General features: G+C 40.9%; 2 protein-coding genes and 1 pseudogene across 3 annotated transcripts; 1 reads left to right on the top strand and 2 right to left on the bottom strand.

Annotated features, from left to right (window-relative positions):
• Positions 1-1,963: 1,963 nt before the first annotated feature.
• Positions 1,964-2,914, bottom strand: LOC308565025 (olfactory receptor 51I2-like; the record flags this gene model as incomplete). The annotated part of the gene is made up of 1 exon (XM_081153793.1): positions 1,964-2,914. The coding sequence occupies one exon, from the start codon at positions 2,912-2,914 to the stop codon at positions 1,964-1,966; it is 951 nt and encodes a 316-aa protein (XP_081009919.1).
• A 5,707-nt stretch (positions 2,915-8,621) lies between these two features.
• LOC308565177 (nascent polypeptide-associated complex subunit alpha pseudogene) lies at positions 8,622-9,203 on the top strand (annotated as a pseudogene). The gene has a single exon. The product of its transcript is annotated as a nascent polypeptide-associated complex subunit alpha pseudogene (transcript).
• A 3,421-nt stretch (positions 9,204-12,624) lies between these two features.
• Positions 12,625-13,569, bottom strand: LOC308565147 (olfactory receptor 51I1; the record flags this gene model as incomplete). The annotated part of the gene is made up of 1 exon (XM_081153960.1): positions 12,625-13,569. One exon carries the CDS (start codon positions 13,567-13,569, stop codon positions 12,625-12,627), a length of 945 nt encoding a protein of 314 aa, XP_081010086.1.
• Between the last annotated feature and the right edge of the window lie 7,920 nt (positions 13,570-21,489).

Genomic DNA, 21,489 nt, shown 5'->3' on the forward strand with positions numbered 1-21,489 from the left:
TGTTATTAAATTTATGTATAAAAAGAAAATGAATTGGAAAAAATTGCTCCTGAACTGTTTCTCATTCATTTAATAAATAATATCAATTTTTAGGTCAAAAAAACCCAGGCATCCCATTAAGAGATGGATTTCCAATTGAATTTTACTTTTAATGTATCAAAAGTTTTATTATGCTTATGTTGTATGTGTTACATACTAATAAGTATTGGGAAAGTAACTCAATACAGAATATACTTTTTAAACAATGCTTTATAGGCCACCAATTTTTAAACGTCAAATTTCAATATGTATTCTTATTTTTGCAAATAATTATAATAGAGATATTGTTAAAATAGTTTCAACATAAAAATACATTATATGGTCAAAACTCATCTGTGGAATTAAATACAAATCTAAATTCAAGGAGCAAAGGGACAAATGTAAATATGTGAATGTTAAAGAATGTGTTTGTGTATTTTATAATTTATGATGTTTGGTATCAAAACATAATGTATTTAGATTCCATTAGATATTTAAGTATGTGATGTAACAATTTAATTTAAACTAATTATATTTACAATATATCCCAAAATACATGCTCAACCACTATGTAAATTTATGATTAAAAACTGTAGATGTCAGCCTGAAAATGCATGAGAAGATATTTAGTTTCTTTTCCTCATTAATTATTTTTTAGAATACATACAAATTTGGCAACCACTGTTCTATACAGACCTAGTACTTTTAAAAAAAATGCCACTGTGTAAAGGTGACCCTGATGAGCTGGATGAGGTTGAGGGGAATATAATATGATGAGAAAAATGTTTACATTGTCATTAAAGATCTGAGTGAGAGAAGCTGAAAACCTGAGTCCAGTTACTGACCAACCAGCACAATCTTATCAATCCACTCTACATAGACCTGTGTTGTTTAGGAAATCTGAGGAAGGCCTTTCCCATTTGACCAAGGTCTTCAGAAAACTATAGACAGCATTAAGCAGAAACAGTGTCAACTAGACCTATGCTGACAAAGCTAGAGGAGGAGTGGAGTAAAGGAACAGATAAAAATGAATCAGCCACATGGCATGGTGAGATTACTGAAGTCTGAAGGGACAGGGGGAAAGGGGAAGAGCAATATCCAGACACAGTGACATCAGACCTATTTGGCCCCCAAAATAGGGCCTGAGATTCTACTAAAGCACAATTTCGCCCCTTTGCTGGGATTCTTATGATCCAAAACCTGTGCCTTGCGAGGTTGTCCATATTTTACTTTGTGCCTAAGTTGAGGCCATTTAGCCACCTGTTCCTCATTCTCAGAGTCTCCTGGTACATAAATTCTGGGTGTAGAGACCATTGTATGGTGGGTCATAGGGCTAGTCTGGTTCATTTCATAAAAAGAAGGAGGTTGCCTCATAGGTAGGTTTCCAATATAATTTGTTGTTTAAACAAGGACAATTTGAGAGGCAAAGGGAGCGCTGTTAATAATGATGCTGAGGAAAATAAGTGTAAACCATGACTATCTGGGGAAAAGCAAAAAGTACGCTCACCTTAATCAAAGGCACGTTCTTAGGATGATCTTTTATTGGGGGAGATGCTTAATCCTTGCCTAACCCACCAAAACAGAAATTTGTTTTATTTCATTTCAAATATCATTAAGTCTCAAACCTTTATTGTTAACTAGCTATTTGCTAGGCTTTTTGTTAGGAGTTTTAAGGAGAAAAGGAAATTTATGATCTCTGCTGTCAAGCTGATCATATCTGTGAGAGATGACATGCGCATGAGCACTTAGGGAGGCACATGTAAATGACAAGATGTGAGATGGGCAGGGCTAAGGATATTTCTTGTGAATCAGATTCAAGTCTATGTCAACGCTTTTCATACCTTGTTTCCATTTGTCCTCAAAATGCCTGGTGTAGAGCTTTGTCTACAGCAGAAACACCGTTAGTTTACCAACTGATTCAGACTCCCTGCCCCACTGGAGTGATTCAGGGCAAGCCTCTCTTGGAGGAAAACAAGGTGGCAATTCCCTGTCGGATTGGCTTGGTCTTGACGCTATAGATGATGGGGTTGAGCACAGGAGGAACAAAGAGGTAGATGCTAGACATGAGTGTGTGGACCAGGGGTGAGGCAGACTTAGCAGCACGGTGCATCACAGACACACCAATCATAGGCACGTAGTACACAAGCACTGCACAGATGTGTGACACACACGTGTTGAGAGCCTTCCGCCGTCCCTCCCCAGAAGCAATGCCCAGCACTGTGTAAAGAATCAGTATGTAAGAGATCACAATGAGCAGTGAGTCCAGCCCAAAAGTGGCCAGGACAACAGCCAGGCCCAGGATGTTGTTGAGCTTAGTATCAGCACATGGCAGCTGGATCAGGTCTGAGTGGAGGCAGTAGGAGTGGGAGAGGATGTTAGTGTGGCAATAGGGCAGTTGCCTCAAAAGGATTGGAAGGGGGGCCATGAGCGTCACACTCTTCAGCGTAATGCCTATACCCATGCATACGATGCGGGGCAGGGTCAGTATGGCTGTATAACGCAGTGGGTTGTAGATGGCTACAAAGCGGTCATAACTCATGGCCAAGAGGACCCCCGATTCCATGCAGGAGAAAGTGTGAATGAAGAACATCTGAGACAGGCAGCCATCAAAGTCAACCTGGCGGGCATCAAACCAAAGAATGCTCATGACAGTGGGCATTGTGGACACAGAGACGCCCACCTCGGTTACAGCCAACATGGAGAGAAACAGGTACATGGGCTCATGGAGGGCAGGGTTCACCTGCACTGCTGCCATGATTAGTGTGTTGCCCACAATGGCCATAATGTACATGATGAAGAAGGGGATAGAAAGCCAGCCATGTTGGGCCTCCAATCCAGGGATTCCAGTGAGAAAGACAGACAGGAAATCAAGACTTTCATTGTTCTTGGCTCCCATATCACAAACGGCAGAGATCAGTCTTCACCTGCCATTTGAAAAACAGAACAAAGTTAGCTCCCACCTAAAGGTCTTCTGCCTCAGCAGCCCACCTCAAAGGCTGAAGAGGGGCAATGCAAGGAGGTGGGAAAAGTTGGAGTCACTTACATCCTTCTGAATAAAAATATAACCCCCACTTTCTTCGCACCTCCTTTCCCCCAACAGCAAGAATCCTAGAATTCTGCGTGTAATGAAGATGTTTGAGACCACACAGTCTTATGATAGACGGCATAACTTAAAAATTAATGGCTGAAACACAGGAATAAATCAGAACTGGATCAAAATCCACACCCAACCAATTACTCAATGTGTGATGTGGACAACTCATTTATATGCTGATCCACAGTTTTTGTTTTTTTAAACTTGTAAAGTGGAGATAATAGTAGCACTATTCTCTTATTTGGATATAAGAAGCAAATGAGAAAATGAACATCATATATTTTGCTTTTTAGAGCTCCACAATGGATTCTGGCAAACCTTAGTTTGATGCCCAGTTTACAGTTTACTCTCAGTGTGACCTTTAGCAGCTAACTTAACCTTCCCAAGCCTCAATGTGTCCATTTGTAAACTGAGGATAAAAATCCATCTGCCTCATATGGTTGTTGTAAGGGTAAACAAGATATTGTATGGCATATGAAACAGTGAATAAATACAAACTATTTTATTCTTAGGGAGATACTAAGACCAAGAGAGGAAGAGATACCAAAAAACTAAGAATCAATTTCTGCAGAGTCTAGGTCCAGGGGTGGGAAACATCCAGCCCGAGGGCCATATATAGCCTGCAAAATCATTTCGTCTGGCTCTCCCAAGGCCTCACCAGAGAGGAGTGGTTCCAGCCATCACATTAGGGGTGAGTTAACTAAATGTTTGACCAAAAAGAGCAGGCTAATTTTAAGTTGATAATTTTGTATGGCCCACGAATGATATTATAAATACTCAAATGGCCCTTGGCAGAAAACAGGTTCTCCACCCCTGATTAGACCTACAGATTCTTCCTGTACTGATGTTTTTATTTCACTATGGAGATGGGAGTAAATCCAAGGCTGACTAGGAAGAGTCACAAGAAAGAATTGAGTTGTAGCTCTGCTAATGTGGGTCTGAGAAAATGGTAATCTTCCCCTGGGAAAATGGTAATCTCCTTGTGTCTCCACTCCAGGGGTCAGAAATGTGAGACACAGGTTTTAGAAAGTTGAAAAATATGAATAAGGGTGACAAAGGACATGGACATTTCATGAAAATTATACCAATACACAAGTGACCTCTGAATTTAAAAAGATAGTTCAGGAAGGCTATTAAATGAAAAGGCAGTGACATTAAAATAGCAGATTTGATCTAGAGTCCATTAGTAGCCAAGAGATCAGAATAAAATAATTAAACCCCAACCAGAAGGTGAAAATAATATAATACAGTAAAATGTAATATAATGTAACATCATATAATGAAATATAATAAATTAAATTTATAAAATAAATTTTAAAAATATGAAATAGGAAGGTAAAGTCACAATTGGTATAAAAGCTGAATTATCTCCAATCATCAGTTTATTCATTTGCTCACCTTACTCGGGTATAGGATTCACTGATTCATGATCAATTCTCTGTCCCGCAGTTATCCAATGTTGATGTGAAATGGTCCATAAAGCTAAAGAATTTAATGGAAATGCTCCCCTAGAATGGATAAAAAGTTAGGAGAATATATAGCTAAGGGAATACAAACAGCTGTGACCATGGAGATACACACGTACAACAGAATAGTGAGGATGGCCCCAGAACCTGCATTCTCTTACTCTACTTTCAAGCCCTCTCTTCAGGCACCTCTCTTCAATTTCCCTACAGAAATTCCATGCATTCTATCTCTGCTTCCCTCAAGATTGACAACTTCCTGGAAGGGGAAATATACTTGCTTGTGCCTTTTATCCATTAATGTTCCTTGCTTCTGCCTTGTAGATCAGCGGTTCTCAACCTTGGCTACACATAGTAATCACCTGCTAAGTTAAAACCCCACTGTACAGGTAACACTCCACAACAATTTGATTAGAATCTCTGAATATGGTATCTAATTATCAATATATTTTAAAGCTCTCAAGGTGAACCCAAAATGAGAACCACTCCAGGCCCATTTGGTGACATTTCAGTCACTTTATAGTGACAGTATTTTATTTTATTTTTTAAATATATCTTTATTGATTTCAGAGAGAGGAAAGGAGAGGGAGAGAGAGATAGAAACATCAATGATGAGAGTCATTGATTGGCTGCCTAGCCTGCAACCCGGGCATGTGCCCTGACCAGGAATTGAGCTCTGATCGCCTGGATCCTAGTCAATGCTCAACCACTGAGCCACGCCCGGCAGGGCTATAGAGACAGTATTTTAGATAAAAAAGTAACTTGCAAGTACTCCCCAAGACTTCTTTTTTTCTTGTATGTCAGATAGCTTACCTACCCCACTCCTGACCTGCAGCTTAACCATTCCCCTGTGTTTTGCCAACTGCTAGATTCCTCGGCATCATGGAGCTTTTTTAAATAAACTTGGTTTTGCTCATAACACCCCAAGGTGGTGCCCACAGAGGTAACCTAGGTTTGGGGCTACCCTTGCATGTCGCTTCCTTGGAGGTGCACCCAAAGGCAGAGAAAAGCCTGGTCAGAGCATTTTGAGGCTTTATCTAATTATCTCACCTGATTTCAATCTTGACCTGCCTCACTTGAGACTTCCTGAGTCTGGTAAAACCTCATCTTGGGCAGGAAGTAACAATGAAGGCTTGGAAACACTAGCCACGACCCATGTCATGGTGGAGAAACATGCAAGATGGGGAACGGGAAGTACAGGAGAGCATAGCTACAGGAAATTAACTCACTCATTGGGTGGTAGAAATGATAACCAGAGAGGCAATTGCCTCACTACCAAGCTCCCTCATATCAATCCCATGCGACCATGTTAAGTGACTTGCTTTAAACCAGTAAGTGGCTGAGTGCCGGAAGCCGTTCCATCCTTGCTGCTTGACACAGTCCTTCAAGGAGGAGACATCGGCACAGCCAGTCTCCATGGGACTTGGCATATGGCAGGTCCCTCTTCCCATGCTTGTTCCCCTTCCTGACGCTCTGTGTCCTTACCCGAGTCACTGCACCAGAAAAGGGCATTGCCCTCGCTGGAAACTTTTCCCTAGCAGGGGAGTCGGATGGGACTGGAAAAGACAATGATTCAGTAAAAGCCCCAAGGAGTACAGGAAAATCATGTGCCGCTCATGAGGAACCCAGACTGTCAGCAGAAAGCTTAGGACTTGTTAGGCCCATTACCGCAGGAAGTTCCCCATCGGGGGAGAGGCCTGGGTCCGAGCCCTGCTGACTCTCGTCGCAGGGGATTCCACAGGGAGGCCACCAGGGAGTTCCCACAAGGAATGTATTACTGGGGGATGCTTATATTAATGGAAAACTCTGGGAATCCCCACAAGGAAAGAGCAGCCTAGGAAAGAGATTATTTCAATCTACACCTGAACCCTTATCTTACACAGGATATTACAGTGAGGACGGACTGCCGCAGGGAATTTGAGCGAGAGACCAAGGCCAGGGCGGTCAGTCACCATGGCTAAAGACAATCAGCGCAGGCTCCAGAGCCCTTCCTTAGGACTCGCATAACCTTTGCATAAGAAAAGCTGGTTTAGTTATTCTCCTTTTAGCTATGTGGTAGAGCATTAAAATAGTAACTTCAGAATATAAATAACAAACTAGAGATTAACCTGTAGAATAGCCTACAGAAATATAAACAATAGGTAAGACTAAAATTACCATACCTAAAGAGATGTAAATTCTTTAAAAGGTCAGATAAGAAGGTATATTCATTAACGGTGAAAGGCCAAGACAGAAACCCAAACATAGCATGATGTCATGTTGTTTAACCAGCAATAAAATCAAATAGTATAAATACAGTTGTAACAAGGCAAAAAAAAAAGAAGAGAAGCTGATTGTCCTGATGCTCTGAACGCTGTCTCCGTGTCCTTCATCGGTCATTGACTCCGTCCACACCTTTGGGGACCCCTGGACCGCTGGGGCTGGACCCTGGCAGCTGAGCTGGGACTAGAATCTAGTTCTTCCTACTACAAGTCTTGTGGCCTTTCCTATGAAGCCCAGCAGCCACCTTTCTGAAGATAATGCCATATAAGTAGGAAGAATGAATAGATACTGGAGAAGTTATCATCTTTATTTTCAGATTTTTTTTTCCCTACCTTATATGCCGACTTGGGGTAAGGTAGAAGAGGCTGGGAGTTAAGTGACCCTCTAAAGTGGCCCCCTTTCAGAAGTCCACTGACTCAGTTGTCAACCTGACAGGCTTCTAGGATATGAAGCCAGAGTCCAATCTTACCCCCACTGAGAACCATCTCCGCAGCATCCTTACCAAACCATCGGCTGGAACCCTCCCAATGCTGGGGAGCTCATTGCACCTAAAGCCATTATCCTGGTTAGAGGGCACTGCTTTATAGAGTTCTTCCTGCCCTGGCCACTGTGGCTCAGTTGGTTGAGCTTCATCCCATGCACTGAGAGGCTGCTGGTTCAATTTCCAGGCAGGGCACATGTCTAGGTTTTGGACTCCATCCCCAGTAGGGGGCATGCAGGAGGCAGTGGGTTGGTGTTTCTCTCTCTCCCTCTCCCTTCCTCTCTTTCTAAAATCAATTTTTTAAAAAAGTTATTTCTTACATTGGTTGAGAACATACTTCTTCCACATTATGTGTAACGCTGCACACAGAAGCGTGATAATATTTTTAGGTTTCACCAAAATAGTATTCTGCATAGTATCTGTTATTTTCTTGTAAAGCACATCTTAGTTTGCAAACATGTATGTACTTGTGTAATTATTTGTTTAATGCCTGTACTCCCTAGCAGATTATAAACTCCATCAAAGAAAGGTGGGTATTGACTGCTTCTAAAAAAAATTTTTTTGATCACTAGATATTCAATACTAGCATAGGGTCAAGCACGTGGAAGATGCATAATAAACGTTTAATTGGATTAATAAATAACTGAATAAATAAATACTATCAGAAAGTTTCAATCACAACACCCTGTAATCTTCCCTTCTTCAGATTATCTATCCTAAATTCCTGTAGCTACTCAAAGTACCTCATTATTAGTTTCCTCACCCAAGTGAGGAATTTTATTCAGACAGTAATATGTTCTAAAATGTATATTTGCAATTCTATGCTTTCTTTTTTTTCTGCTTACATTATCTTTCTCTTGTTAGTTTTTTTAACTCTTATTATTATTCATAATCAAATTTTTATTTTATCTGCAGCTTTTTCAACAGAAATAATAACATTCTCATCTACAACTTCATACAATTTTATACAGACATTTTCTATTTTGTTGGAGTTACATTTATACCTCTGTTCTCCCTGTCATAGTTTGGGCTTGTTTAGGGTTAGACTTGTGCTGTGTTCATTCTTGTCCCCCCCTGCACGTCATGATTCTAACACAAAGCCATGCTTAAGACATCAGGAATTAATAAAAGCATGAACATTCTGCTCAGAACCATAAACAAAAAAATATTCAGTTCTGGATTCCATACTCCAGATCAGAGTTAAACCAACTGAGACACACTCAAAGACAAAGGGGATCAAGTCACTCAAAGAGAACTTAAGGCGTTTTCTGCTGTCATCTTGGTTCCACGTTCCCCACACAAAATGCCTGGTGAAGCCACAGAACCCGCCCTGCTACAGAGCAGGAGTGGCCCCAGCCCCGGGCTGAGCCAGGGTCTGGAACAGAATCTGACTGTGATGCATCAGTACCCGAGCTGGAGAGACAAGGTTCCACACAGGCAGCCACGCAGCAGGGCCAGCTGGCAGCAGCCGCTGAAACCGATGGCGAGCCAGTCAGTAAAGCAAAACAGAGCCAGAGTGAAAGGGAGGCTCAGAAGGCTGTGTCCAAATGGGGTCCTCACAGGTTACAGGGGTTACTAGGGTGACTATCCAGAAATCTAAGAATGTCCTCTTTGTCATTCCAAAACCAGATGTCTGCAAGAACCCGGCTGCAGGTACCTACATAGTTTGGGGGGAAGCCAAGATTGAGACTTTATCTCAGCAAGCACAGCTAGAAGCTGCAGAGAAAGTCCAAGTTTAGTGAAGCTGCCTCAAACATTAGAGAAAACACACAGCCTCCAGCTGTACAAGAGAGAGGAAGGGGTTGTTGAAGCAGGTGTGGAGGTTGAAGGCATAGAATTGGTCATGTCACAAGCAAATGTGTTGAGAGCTCCAAAGGCAGTTTGAGCCCCAAAGAACAGCAGTTATAGTACTGTAAATGGCATTATGGAATTAACAATATAACCATCTAAAACCCAAGAACCTTTTTATGTATGTGTGTTTGTGTTTCAAAAGAGTAACTGCAGCTTGGTTTGAAATTTGTACTGTTTCTATCATTAATAAGCTTATGACTTCTTGTGGGATGAAAAAACAAAAGAGCACTCAAGGAACCAATGATGCTTTGTTTTGAGGAGACCATAGAAGAGATGGACATAGGGTGGGCGCAAAAGGTAGTGAGCAATAGGTGGAAATTTTAAGGTGACAGTCTGGGGCTTAGGTAAGGAAAATTTTTCTAAGAGTCAAAGCTGCACAAGGAAATAATATGTTTCTGGTCAGTAGAGATGTTCAAGCAAAGACTGAAAAACCCTGGATGGCAATGCCAAGGGAAAATTCCAGCATCTGTTTAATTGGGATTAAAGGCCCTTTCAACTCTCCTTCTGCCTTCAGGTCGGATGTTCCAGACTTTCAAGGTCTCTCCTATTCTGTGACACAGAGAATATCATGGCTGTGAATCTGTGTGGCCAAAACAGAGGCAAGTTCAGTTCCTGTCATGAGATCATCGTGTGTCTTTCACTGCTAACGAATCCCTGGCAGCGCTATCTGAAAATGTTTTGGAGGATACAAGAGCATTTTCATTAATAGTACTTTTTTCATAGAAAACCTGAATGAAAATAAAATTTAGGAATTTTTCTGTTTTAAATCTTTCTATCATAGGTCAAACAAATCATGGCTAATACACCGACATACACATATACATCGACAAAGGCTCACTCAGAGATACAGAGACATGAAAGAGGCTGAAAGAACCACACAGAGACACAAACAGAGTTGTAGACAGAAACACACCTTTTGTGCCTATACCTAGAAGACGCAGGTAGGTTTAAACTCACTTGAGAAAATTTTGAGAAGTGTCAGCTGGATTGAAAGACAGAAGGCAAGAGCTCGCAATGGCTCTGGAGTAGGCCTCTGGCAGGCACTAGCCAAGAGAGGAGGCACCTTTTATGTTTCTGAATGACAGCAACCAGGGGCCAGAGCCTCTGGGGTCCTGTTGAGCCTGAGTGTGATGCTGTGCTGGTGATGGGAAAAGGAGAGGGTTTAGACCTCACCTTGGGAGCAGAAAGAAAAGAAAAAGCATGTCCCCTGGAGATCCTGCCTTCTCTCCACAGAGAAAATAAAACTCCTACTCCTTCCTTAGGATGAAGAGCAGGAAGGAGACAAATTCCTCCAAGCTCCATAGCAACATCCCCCCTGAATCCCAATTATCCAGTCTCAAAACTGGAACTCTGAGCACAGAGCACAGAGTTTATTTTTCGGAATTTTGGGCTTAAAATCCATATTCCTGTAAGGCCTAAAGCTTAGGACCTAGTTGGCAAATTCTAAGACTCGGAGCCTAGGGAACAGAGGGTAAAGCCCAGAGCCAGGCCCAGGATTTAACCAATGGAAGATATAACCATGGCCGCCTTTACCCACTGTCACGACTGTTCCGGACTCGATTCCAACTCAACCCTCCACCGAATGGCACAAAATTGAGGTGTCTTCCAAGAGAGATATCTCAGGGTACTGGGAGCCCATGGAGCTCAGAGTCATGTAGATGTAGATTGAGTTCCAGCTTTGCCATCTACCAGCTTTATGATTCCAGATTAGCATTTCTTCAACTCAGAACCTGATCTGTAAAGAGAACTGTACTTATCTACAGAGGGTAGAGGTGCAAAGGAGAAAGAAAGAAAAAAGAAAGTGATATTTCTAATGTACCATTCATATGTTCTCCTGGAGGCCCCAACTTCAGATCCGCCAAATAACTACTTTCCCAAGGACCCAGTCTTCTCATTAAGTATTCCATTTTATCTCTTCCTTATTTCAGTTTCATATACAGAATATTGAGGGAAGGAATGGCATGACGGGGAGCTCTTTTGCTTTTGTATCAAGTGGTAGGATGTCTCCAGGGAAGCAAACAGAAGATGGACATGGAGAATATTTTTCCTTCCCTTTATGGAGCTTTCAAGTATCTCAAAGAGATAGTGTCTCAAAGAGGGTTTGAGAACCCTCTCTGCTTTCCATTACTGCAGAGTGACTGTGGAGTGGCTAAAGATTGTTTATCGAATCTTCTGTGTTCGCTATTTCTGTGCTATATCTGCACCAACTCGTGGAGATAATGGGCTATGAGTCTGCATTTTCCTTCACCACTAACACCATACACCTAGTTCTCAGTTTCCCCCAGCTTTAGAAACCACTCACAGTCTGACTTAAGCAATCTCTTAAGATCTCATTTCCCAAGCTTCTCTATGTGAAATCTCCTCTCTGTCTAAACAAAGCTGCTTGCAATTGTCCTAAATATTCCAGACCAATATTGAATAAAGGTTCTCAACCTTTAACATATATCAAAGTTACTTGGAGAACTTATAAAAAAGATTGCTGGACTTGGCTCCCTAGAATTTCTAATTCAGGATATCAGAAGAAGGCCTGAGAATTTGTTTAGGTAACAATTTCCCAAGCGATGCTGATGTTGCTGGTCTGGGAATCACACTGTGAGAACCACTTTTCCAGACTCGTGTTACTCATGAGTCTTTTTATTGTTGTTACACATCAAATTGGCATTACCTGAGCAGTGTTACAAAAGCAAAGTGCATTGCTTCTCAAGTTTTAACCACCCTAGGATCTTATTCAATGCAGTCAGAATTCAGTAGGTCTTATGTGGGGTCTAAGGTTCTGTTTCTCTAACAGGCTGCCAGATATATGAAGGTTATTGTTTATTGGATCACACTTGGAATAGCAAGATTCTAAACTTTCTTGCCTAAATATTTGTTTTCATACTTATGTCAAAATAATTACCTTCCCTTCTTCCTGCCTCCCTTTACAAAGTACTCAAACCTCTCTCATCCTTGACAAGCTACTTCACAAAAACAGGAAAATAACTTATCCTGTTTTGTACAAACCAAACAGTCCTTCTCTGTCACAGGAAGCACTAAGCTTACACAGAATTTTGTCTGTCTCTGGTGTTTATCATTTTCCTCATTCTGGGTGGAAGTAGGGTTATTTGTGTACAAGCTTATTTGCTCTCTAGAACTTTTATTATTTTCACATGTCAAACATTTTTTAGGGCATCTTTACTCTTTTTTATGTTTTTCCTTTAATATATCTATCTCTTACTTAACAATATGTCCCACTCACCATTATAAAATTCTTAGCAACTAGCACAAGGTTTTTCACACAGTAAGTGTTCAATACACATTTATGTCATTTTATTGAGTCAAATGTCCCTTTATTGGTTCCATATTCACAACTATCAAGATCCTGGTTCTTCTCCTTCTTGCTTTAAGTGTTTCTTAAGATTGCAAAACAAGTCCCAGTTCTTTCTACAAAGGAGTTCTCTCAGGGTCTGCAGCCTTCCTCAGCTCTGGGATTTATAAAAGCCTTTGAGGATCCCTCTGCGTATCTCCTTTGTCTTCACACTGTAGATGATAGGATTGAGCATGGGGGGTACAAATAGGTAGACATTGGACATCATGACATGAACAACAGGTGGGGCACTTTTCCAGAAGCGGTGGATCATGGACACAGCAATTATGGGCACATAGAAAGCCAGCACTGCACAGATGTGTGATATGCAGGTGTTGAGTGCCTTGAGCCGCTGCTCCCGGGATGCAATGGCCAGCACGGCTCTCAGAATCAATGCATAGGACAGCAGGATGAAAGTTGAGTCTATGCCATAGGTGAAAATGACCACAAAGAGCCCATATATGTTGTTAACATGGGTGTCTCCACATGCCACTTTCATGAGATCTGGATGGAGGCAGTATGAGTGATGCAAAACATTGCCCTTGCAGAAGGGAAGTCGTTTTACTAGAAAGGGGAATGGCAAAAGAGTAATGAAGCTCTTGGCAAGGACACCCAGGCCCATAGCCAAGATGCAGCTGTTGGTGAGCACAGTGGCATAGTGTAGTGGGTCACAAATAGCCACAAAACGATCAAAGCTCATGGCCAGCAATATGCCTGATTCCATGAAGGAGAAAGTGTGGATGAAGAACATCTGAACCAAGCAGGCATCGAAGCCAACATGACGGTAGTTGAAGCAGAAGGTAGCAAGCACAGTTGGGAGTGTTGAGAAGGACACTCCCAGATCATTGAGGGAAAGCATGGAGAGGAAATAGTACATGGGCTGGTGCAGAGCAGGCTCCCGAACCACCAGAGCAAGGATGCTGAGGTTGCCTACGATGGAGATCAGGTACAAGATGCAGAAAACCAGGGCAGCCCATGCTTGGCTTGTCTGCATCCCAGGAATACCTGTCAGCTGGAGGGTGTGTGGCTGGAAAGGGGTGTCATTGAGGCCCAGCATGGCAGGCAGGTGGGAGAATACAGATGAGAATGAACCCAAGAGGGTGTTTTGAGGAGTTCTTCACTTTCTTTCAAACATCCTGTCTCTAACACAAAAGGTCAGAGAGTGAATGTGTTTGCCTCTGTTCCTGCTTTCCCCATTAGACTATTAGCTCTCTAAAGATAGCAGCTGGGTTCTACTCATTTCTCTATCACCAGTGCCCAGTACCCTGTCTAGGCCATAGTAGAAACTCCGTGAAGGCATGGCAAGGCAGCAAGGTAGGACACAAGATGAAAAAAGTCCCCTAATTCTCACCTTCACTTTCTCATCTCACCCAGAATCCATATTTTGAGAATTTGGGGGGAAATAGAGGTTAACATAGGCAAGGAAAAAGAAACACTGCTCATTCCTTTGGAAACCCTTTGGTAGATGGTATAGATGAAACTCCTGTAGCTATAAAATTGCAGTTTTAATAAGCTTTACTCAGATTTCACCTCAGCCTCCCAATCCTTCCCCATCAGCCTACCCCTGAACATGTCAACACCAAAAACTTTTCCACCTCTGGAAATCTTAAATTCCATTTTCTTAACATTCTGACCCCATCCTTCTATCTTCCAGCCCTCTTACCTTCTTGTGCCCATGTGCTTGCTCTCAGAGTCTTAATAATTCTTCCATTTCTTTCCTGGTCCCTTTTTCATTTAGCAATTTCTTCCTCACTTTTTTCCTGACCTACTCTCCTGCCAGGGCTGGTATTTTCATCTCCTCTTTGCCTCTCACATTCACACAGCAAACCTCAACTTTGATAAATTCTATAATCAAACTGGATGTGCAGCTAGATAAAAACAAAGAAGCAAGTGTTTTGCCAGAGGGCGAAAACTGATTATTTGCCACTGCCTACATTTTAAACTTACTTAATTTTATCCCCTGGCTCCTGAGAAAGAGATGTCTCTCCTTCTCCAAGGCCATGCCCTCCACCTTCAGGATTCCATTTCTTGCCTTCTCCTTCAGAGACCTCTTTCATTAGTCCATTGTATTCCATCAGCCTCTCCCTTTCTGTCTCTTTCCCTTCAGGCAATAGGCATCTGCAAGACCATCCCATTATAAAAACATTACCTTCCCTCTCTAGCTGCCATGCCATTACCCTTCCCCAGTTCTTAGTCAAGATTCTTAAAACACTGTCTCTCCAGATGCCAAGGAAGGAGAGGTTGTTTATGTTTCCATTTCTCCAATTTTATTCTGAAATCCTCAAAGTCAGGAATTCAACCTTCTTGACCTTACCTACTATCACTGCTCAGTTTACTACAGTGGCTTCCACACTCCCTTTCCCAATTGAAACTAATTATCCATGGTCACCACCGACCTCTTTGTTGTTAAATCTAATAATAAACATTCACAATCTTCATCCACTCACCTTTTCAGAACTTCCTCCTTCCTTGGGAGGCAGCATTTCTCCCCATTTCCCTCCTACTTTGACATCTCCTCTCTACCTTCTTTACTGAATCCTATTTCACTGTTGTTGTCCTTCAACAGCATCAGATTAACTCCAGGAAAATGAAGCAATAGTTAGAATGGTGCAAACTGAGAAACCATATCATAAAGGGCTTTTCTCAGCCCTTATCCAAAATATCTCTGGAACCATATTTCCGTGGTACCAGGTATTTTATAAGGAGAGCTCTATTCTGGAGTTTAGGCATAATGGTTCTCATTCCTTTGACTTTTCCTGGAGTTTTCACTCTCTACTTATCTCTCTTAGTAAATACAGTGAAAGTAGATGGATACAAAAGCTTGGATAATACCCAGATATCAATCTTAATCTTGAAAGTATATAGGTCATGGAAAAGAATTTGCCTGTTTGTTTGGTTTATCTCCCTTTCAAAGGAGAATTCAGAGGGACTTGTTAATCAGTAGGGTTTCTGTTCCACAATCCACCTCTAAACTTCTCCCTTCCTCCCAAGCCATGTTTAAAGGCAATGCTCCAAGAATCTTCTTACATCCAGCATATCCAGATCTGCTTTTTTCTTTATCATCTTCACTCTGATATTATCTTTAGGTTCTGAAGAAATGGAAAGACACTCAGAGCACCAACAGTAACTAAGGACTCTCCTACAACATAAGTTTACCCCACTCTCCTTAACCTCTGATGTGCAAATTTAGGTATTTCAGAAGGCCATATTTCAGCCATGCTCCAGATTTTCCTCAGAATGGAAACCAACTTTGAAAACTTCTCTCCCAAAGGGAACATGCTTCGCCACCATAAAACAACAACGACAATAACAACATTGTTTTGACTGTGGAGGTGTCAGTTAAGGCTTCCTAAATGTGACTAATCTAGGGAGAAACATCAAGACAATGGACACAGACACACACAATGCCCTTCTTTTGCACAGCATGTACATGAACATGCAAACACACACACACATACACACAGTCACACAAAGGTACTAGCAAATATACATTTCACACTTGTACACACAATTACACAGTCAGGTATTCATAGATACTATCTCACATTAAACAGAGAGAAACTATTAAGCTCTCCCTTGGTCACACATAACACTAGCACAACCACAGAACTTAAGAAGACTCATAGTTACTCATTGGTGTTATACACTGTGTTTCAGGTATCTTTCCTTGTTTATACCAATCTAAACACATACATATAAACACACGCACACACACACTGACACTCACACACACTGCCAAAAATGCATTATTATTAACAGACTCACAGTAATATTCCAACAATTATATTCCCAAGACCTACTCAGTACTGAAAATGCAGCTAAGATCACATTGTTGAATGACTACAGTTCATTTGGTTCTGTGATTTTTTTCTCCAGCTGCACACCCAAGACTTAGATACAGGCAACAATAATTCAGATTGCAGGGGGGAAATGTATGAAATACCTTCAAGACAAAATCTAGATCTAATGAGTCAGCCCCTTCATCTAAGGTTATGTGATTTGGTGTTAGAATTTTGATCCAGATGGGTACCTGGCATCAGGGTCTGTGATCATGGGTTCTGGAAAAGAACAGATTTGTCTCATGTTTGGTGGAGAAATATGAGAGACTGAGTCAGTCTGGGGTTGCAATAAAAGTGCTAAAGTTTGGGATAAGTTCTAGGTAAGAGGCTCAGGTAGGCAATCTGAGGGAAGGGCACTCACTAGGTGGCAGAAGTTTCTTTTCCCTGTAGCTGGATGTACTGGTCTGTGAGTCCACCAAGCAGAGTGGCATCAGCTCACTTGCTTAAGGACTCATAAATTTATGAATACCCCAGAGTCCCTAGGCTTGTTTGTGATTGGAGAAGGAGAGTGGAAACAATGGAGAAGGTAGGATCAATCAGTAGTGCTGGGCCATAGGGGAACTGGTCCTAGGAGAATCCCTTTCTTGGCCCCATTAATCCCTGATGTCATCATCCATGTCCCTTACTATATTAAGCCTCCCCTGATCAGGGAATGCAAACACATGTATGCACACAAACATACCTAGTCATTGACATTCTGACAACCCTACAGGCACTCCTTTAGACATATTCAACTATTTATTTGCTAACATTCATATTGACTCTTTCAGATCCATACACATACAAACAGATAAACACAAATATGCTCATACAACTACTTAATAGTCTAGTCATTAATCACATATCTTGACACATCAAACACACACTATAATCTGTGTATTCTTACATTGATGAGAGACACTAATGTAGACTATAGAGATAATTTTAGAAATAGACAGAGATTCTTCCACATATTTGAAAAAACAGTCAGGTATGTTTCAAATATACTCCCTTGTTCATATATCCAAAAGTATATATTTTAAACACATGCCCATATTCTCATTAATAGATCAACAAAATGTCCGCAAATTTCTATCCCTATATCTCTTCAGAGATTCATATATGGAATTTAAATCTATTGAATTTTTTTTAAATGCATGTTAGCATCCATATAACATGTTTCTTATGTAAGAATTCCTTTTACTCCACCACTGTATGGGATCTAAAAATTACAAACTTAATTCAGTTCAACTAAGACTAAACAAACAAAAAATAGAAGAAAAACACATGATTGTGCTTCAGGCATTAGTCTCAGCACTGATGTTACACAGCAATAAAGACCCAGTACCTATTCTTGCAAAGACAAATATTAAAAAACTGACCCACTGAACAGTCCAGACATCCTCTAGAGGCAAATATGCCTCCAGACACTACCTAGAAATATGGCATAAACTTATTTCACAACAAAACCAATGCTTTTGTCTGACCTTATCTAATGTACATGTAAGATCTGTGCATTGTATGTTTGAAAAATAACTATATAAATACTTAAACTTTAATTAATTATATGAATGCTGAAATGTTTAAAGGGGAGTTTATTGATGTTGCAACTTAACTCTGAAATACATTGATAAAGTAAATGGATTGATGGATGAATAAAAGAATGGACACATGGGTAGATATATGATAAAGATAGCATAATAAAAATTAATAGCATCATGTAAGCCATGGGTATATTGGTACTTATTGTAACATTCTCTCAAGTTTTCTGTGTGTTTAAAATTTTTCATAATAAAATCTTGAGATATTCTTTAAATTTATTATAAAAATATAATTTGCATAAAATATGACCTTAGTTAAAGTGTACAATATAGTGATTCAACATTTATACACTTTACAGTATGATCATCACACTAAGTCTATTAGAATTTTGTGAATAAAAAAACAAAACAAAACAGATGGAGCAGAATGTAGACCATTCTTCTGAAAGCACAAAGCATGTTCAAAACTGCAATAAAATTCAATCAAATGCAAATGATCTCAAGGCCTAGTTTAAACCAACCCCAAGCATCTTTTGTATGAACTTAGTATTAGTACAAGTTATGAGATGAATTTTATGTATTTGGCATAACATCTTTTCATATGGTTAAAGACAAGAATCCCATTTCTCAGCTGCATTTTGTTGTGTCCCAAGGTTAACTACTCATGATTTAGAAAAAGGCACTCATTTCCATACCTGTGCCCCATCCTAGGGCCATCTAGTTCTTCCCCTAGACTATTCCCTCTCCATCGGTGGTTACAGAACCATGCAGAGCCTACGATAATAGAGTGTGACCAGTGCTTTCATGGCAGACGTGAACAATGTTATTAAAAGAGAGTCATCACTTCTTACCCAGCTGAGTGGGTAAGGTTTTAAGAATAAAGGTGGGTTTTGATTGTGTGCTAATCTTGAAGTAGTTCCCAGAAAAATCTGTCAGTCTGGCTGTGAGAGATCATTTTACATAACAAGATTTCTACTCCTCAGAATTCAAGTTTGATGACTCTCATCTTTCACAGACTACAGTGAGTTACACCTTACATGGTGCTGACTATGAAGATCAAAGTCCATGGGAGATTACACATTCCACAATGCTAGTGATACACGAACTCTGAGGTGAATAAATGAATTATGCTTCCATCCTGTACCAAAGATATGCCTAAGATCCACTCTTACTCTTTGGCAGCTCTTCTGCACATCACAGGAGTCAAAATATTACTTGAAGAATATCCCAAACTCCACTGTCAGTTGACTTCCAGATAGGTGGGTTCAACTGACGGGAAGCCTTGGCAGACAGAGGGTATGTCACTGCCTCCATCTCCCACCTAAAGCAGGGTCTCTGGCATGGTCTGCATCTCATCCATGGCTCCAGCTTCTGCTGGTTGATATCACCTTGGCTCCAGCTCCAGCAATACAACCTTTGACTCTCCAGCCTAGAGGTGGTGGTGGCTTTCTGCTGTTGCAAATCTCTAGGTTGGATTAGCATCTGCCAGTCAGTTTCTCAACTCTTTTGAAACCCTGTAAACAATTCCCAAGATTACATTCATTGTTTCATTGTGTTGGTTATTATGTTATCTTCTCTCAGTCTCAATCCCACCTTTTATATTGTTATTTGTGATGCTGCGGCTGGGCCTCTGCAAACTGTATTTCTCCTTTGCCAAAGAGTTCCCAAGATCTGCAAATGGGGGCAGGGTGTGTGTGTATATGGTAGAGGGGCTTTAGGAAGTTGAGGCAGGAAAGTGGACCTGCTTTCTATTGCTGTCAGTGTCACCCCAGTAAAACTGCACCCAAGCATTGGTGGTTAATTCCAGTGGCATTCATTGGTTTCTTATTGCACCTTTTCAACACTCCCAGAACACAGTCTTACCATGACCTCTTAAAGACCTTAGAACAAACCAGAAGAGTCCTCAGGTCCTCCCATCTCAGAGTTGTAAGTCTCAGTCATTCAGGGCCTCTTGTGTTTTATAAACTCTGCATTGGAGAACTGTCAAGGACCCCGTGTGTCACAAAAAGCTCAAGAGATTAGGGAAGATTCACAGAGCAGGGTAAGCTCATAATGAATCTTATAGCTGTAGGATTCACCAAGAAGAGGGTTTTTTATTTAATTAATTTTTTTCAATTACAGTTTACATGTAATATTATTTTATATTAGTTTCAGATGCACAACTTAGTGGTTAGACAATCATATACTTTACAAAGTGTTTCCGTTATTTCAAGTACCCACCCAGCAGCATACATAGTTATTACAATATTCCCTGTGCTGTACTTTACACCCCCCACCCCCTGCCCATGACTGTTTTGTAACTTCCCATTTGAACTTCTTAATCCCTTCACGTTTTTCACCCAGTCCCCCAACTACCTTCCCCTCTGGCAACCATCAGTCTGTTCTCTGTATCTATGAGTCTGTTTCTGTTTTCTTTTACTTGTTTATTCTCCCCTTTAAATTCTACATGTAAATGAAATCATAAGACTTTTAAATGGCAGAATTCCTCACAAGGGAAATGATGTGGGCAAAAATCAAAGAAGCACAAAGTCATGAAAAAGATTATTTGTTTGAGAATCTGCAAGAGGTTCAGGAAGATAGGAACAGATATTGTGAGGCTTGGAGCAAGCAGACATCATGGGAAAGAAGCGAGAAAGGTCTGCAAGATTCGCAGAGGGGATGGTTTGAGAACAGAGAACAGGCAAATCCCAAATTGCATAATTTCAGCTCAGAAAAAGGGCCTTTTGAGAGGAGAAATTCCAGTCCACTAAGAGTTTGGGGTGTACTCATACATGAAACACGATTTTAAAACCTATTCTTCATATTTCAAGATGGTTAATACATGAAGACAATGGATGCTATAGTCTTAATGGACAACCATTAGGAAACTTCAAATTAATTTTCAGAGAACCAGATAGCTAACTTTTAAACTCCTTCTCCGAATTTAGTGGTTCTCAACTAAGAGTGCTCTTGTCCCCCAGGGGACTTTTGGCAATGTCTGAGGCATTTTCGGTTGTCATAAGTGGGGCGGAGCACCTACTGGGTAAAGACCAGGGGTGTTGTCAAATATCCTATAATGCCCAGGATATCACATCACAACAAAAAAATTATTTAACCCAAAATGTTAATAGTGCTGCGATTGAGAAATTCTGTCTTTTTTTCATGTACAACTGAGTTATGAATTAGAGAATTTAAATAAAGATTTCTAAAGAAATGCTTTGAAAAGAGCTAAGTCTCCCACCCCACACTCAGGAAGAAGGGAAGGGTGGTGCCTTCCATTTAACCTTGAATCAAGAGAGAGGGGCCCCAAGGCTTCTACTCAGGAAACATATGTCCCTGAAATTTGGGGATAGAGAGAGACACAACAGACTGCTTCCTTATTCATGCCTGGGAACCCAAACGGAGACGTAAGAGTTACCTTGCTGTTCTGAGAGCAGGATTGAATGGGGTACTATTGCTGTTTGGGGCAGGCCATTTGTTGCAGGAGAGGAAGGCTGCCCATTTTCCCGATGGGTCACAGGCTAGAAAGAGGTGGCACGGTGTTGTCTTAGAGCCTGCCCTGGAGAATGCATGATTCTACAAGGGGGGGTCTGGGCTGTGGATGGAGTCATAAGCAACCATACAGAGAAAAGACTTTTT

This window comes from Miniopterus schreibersii, assembly GCF_964146895.1.
Source record: "Miniopterus schreibersii genome assembly, chromosome: 12".
NCBI classification, from domain to species: Eukaryota; Metazoa; Chordata; class Mammalia; order Chiroptera; family Miniopteridae; genus Miniopterus; species Miniopterus schreibersii.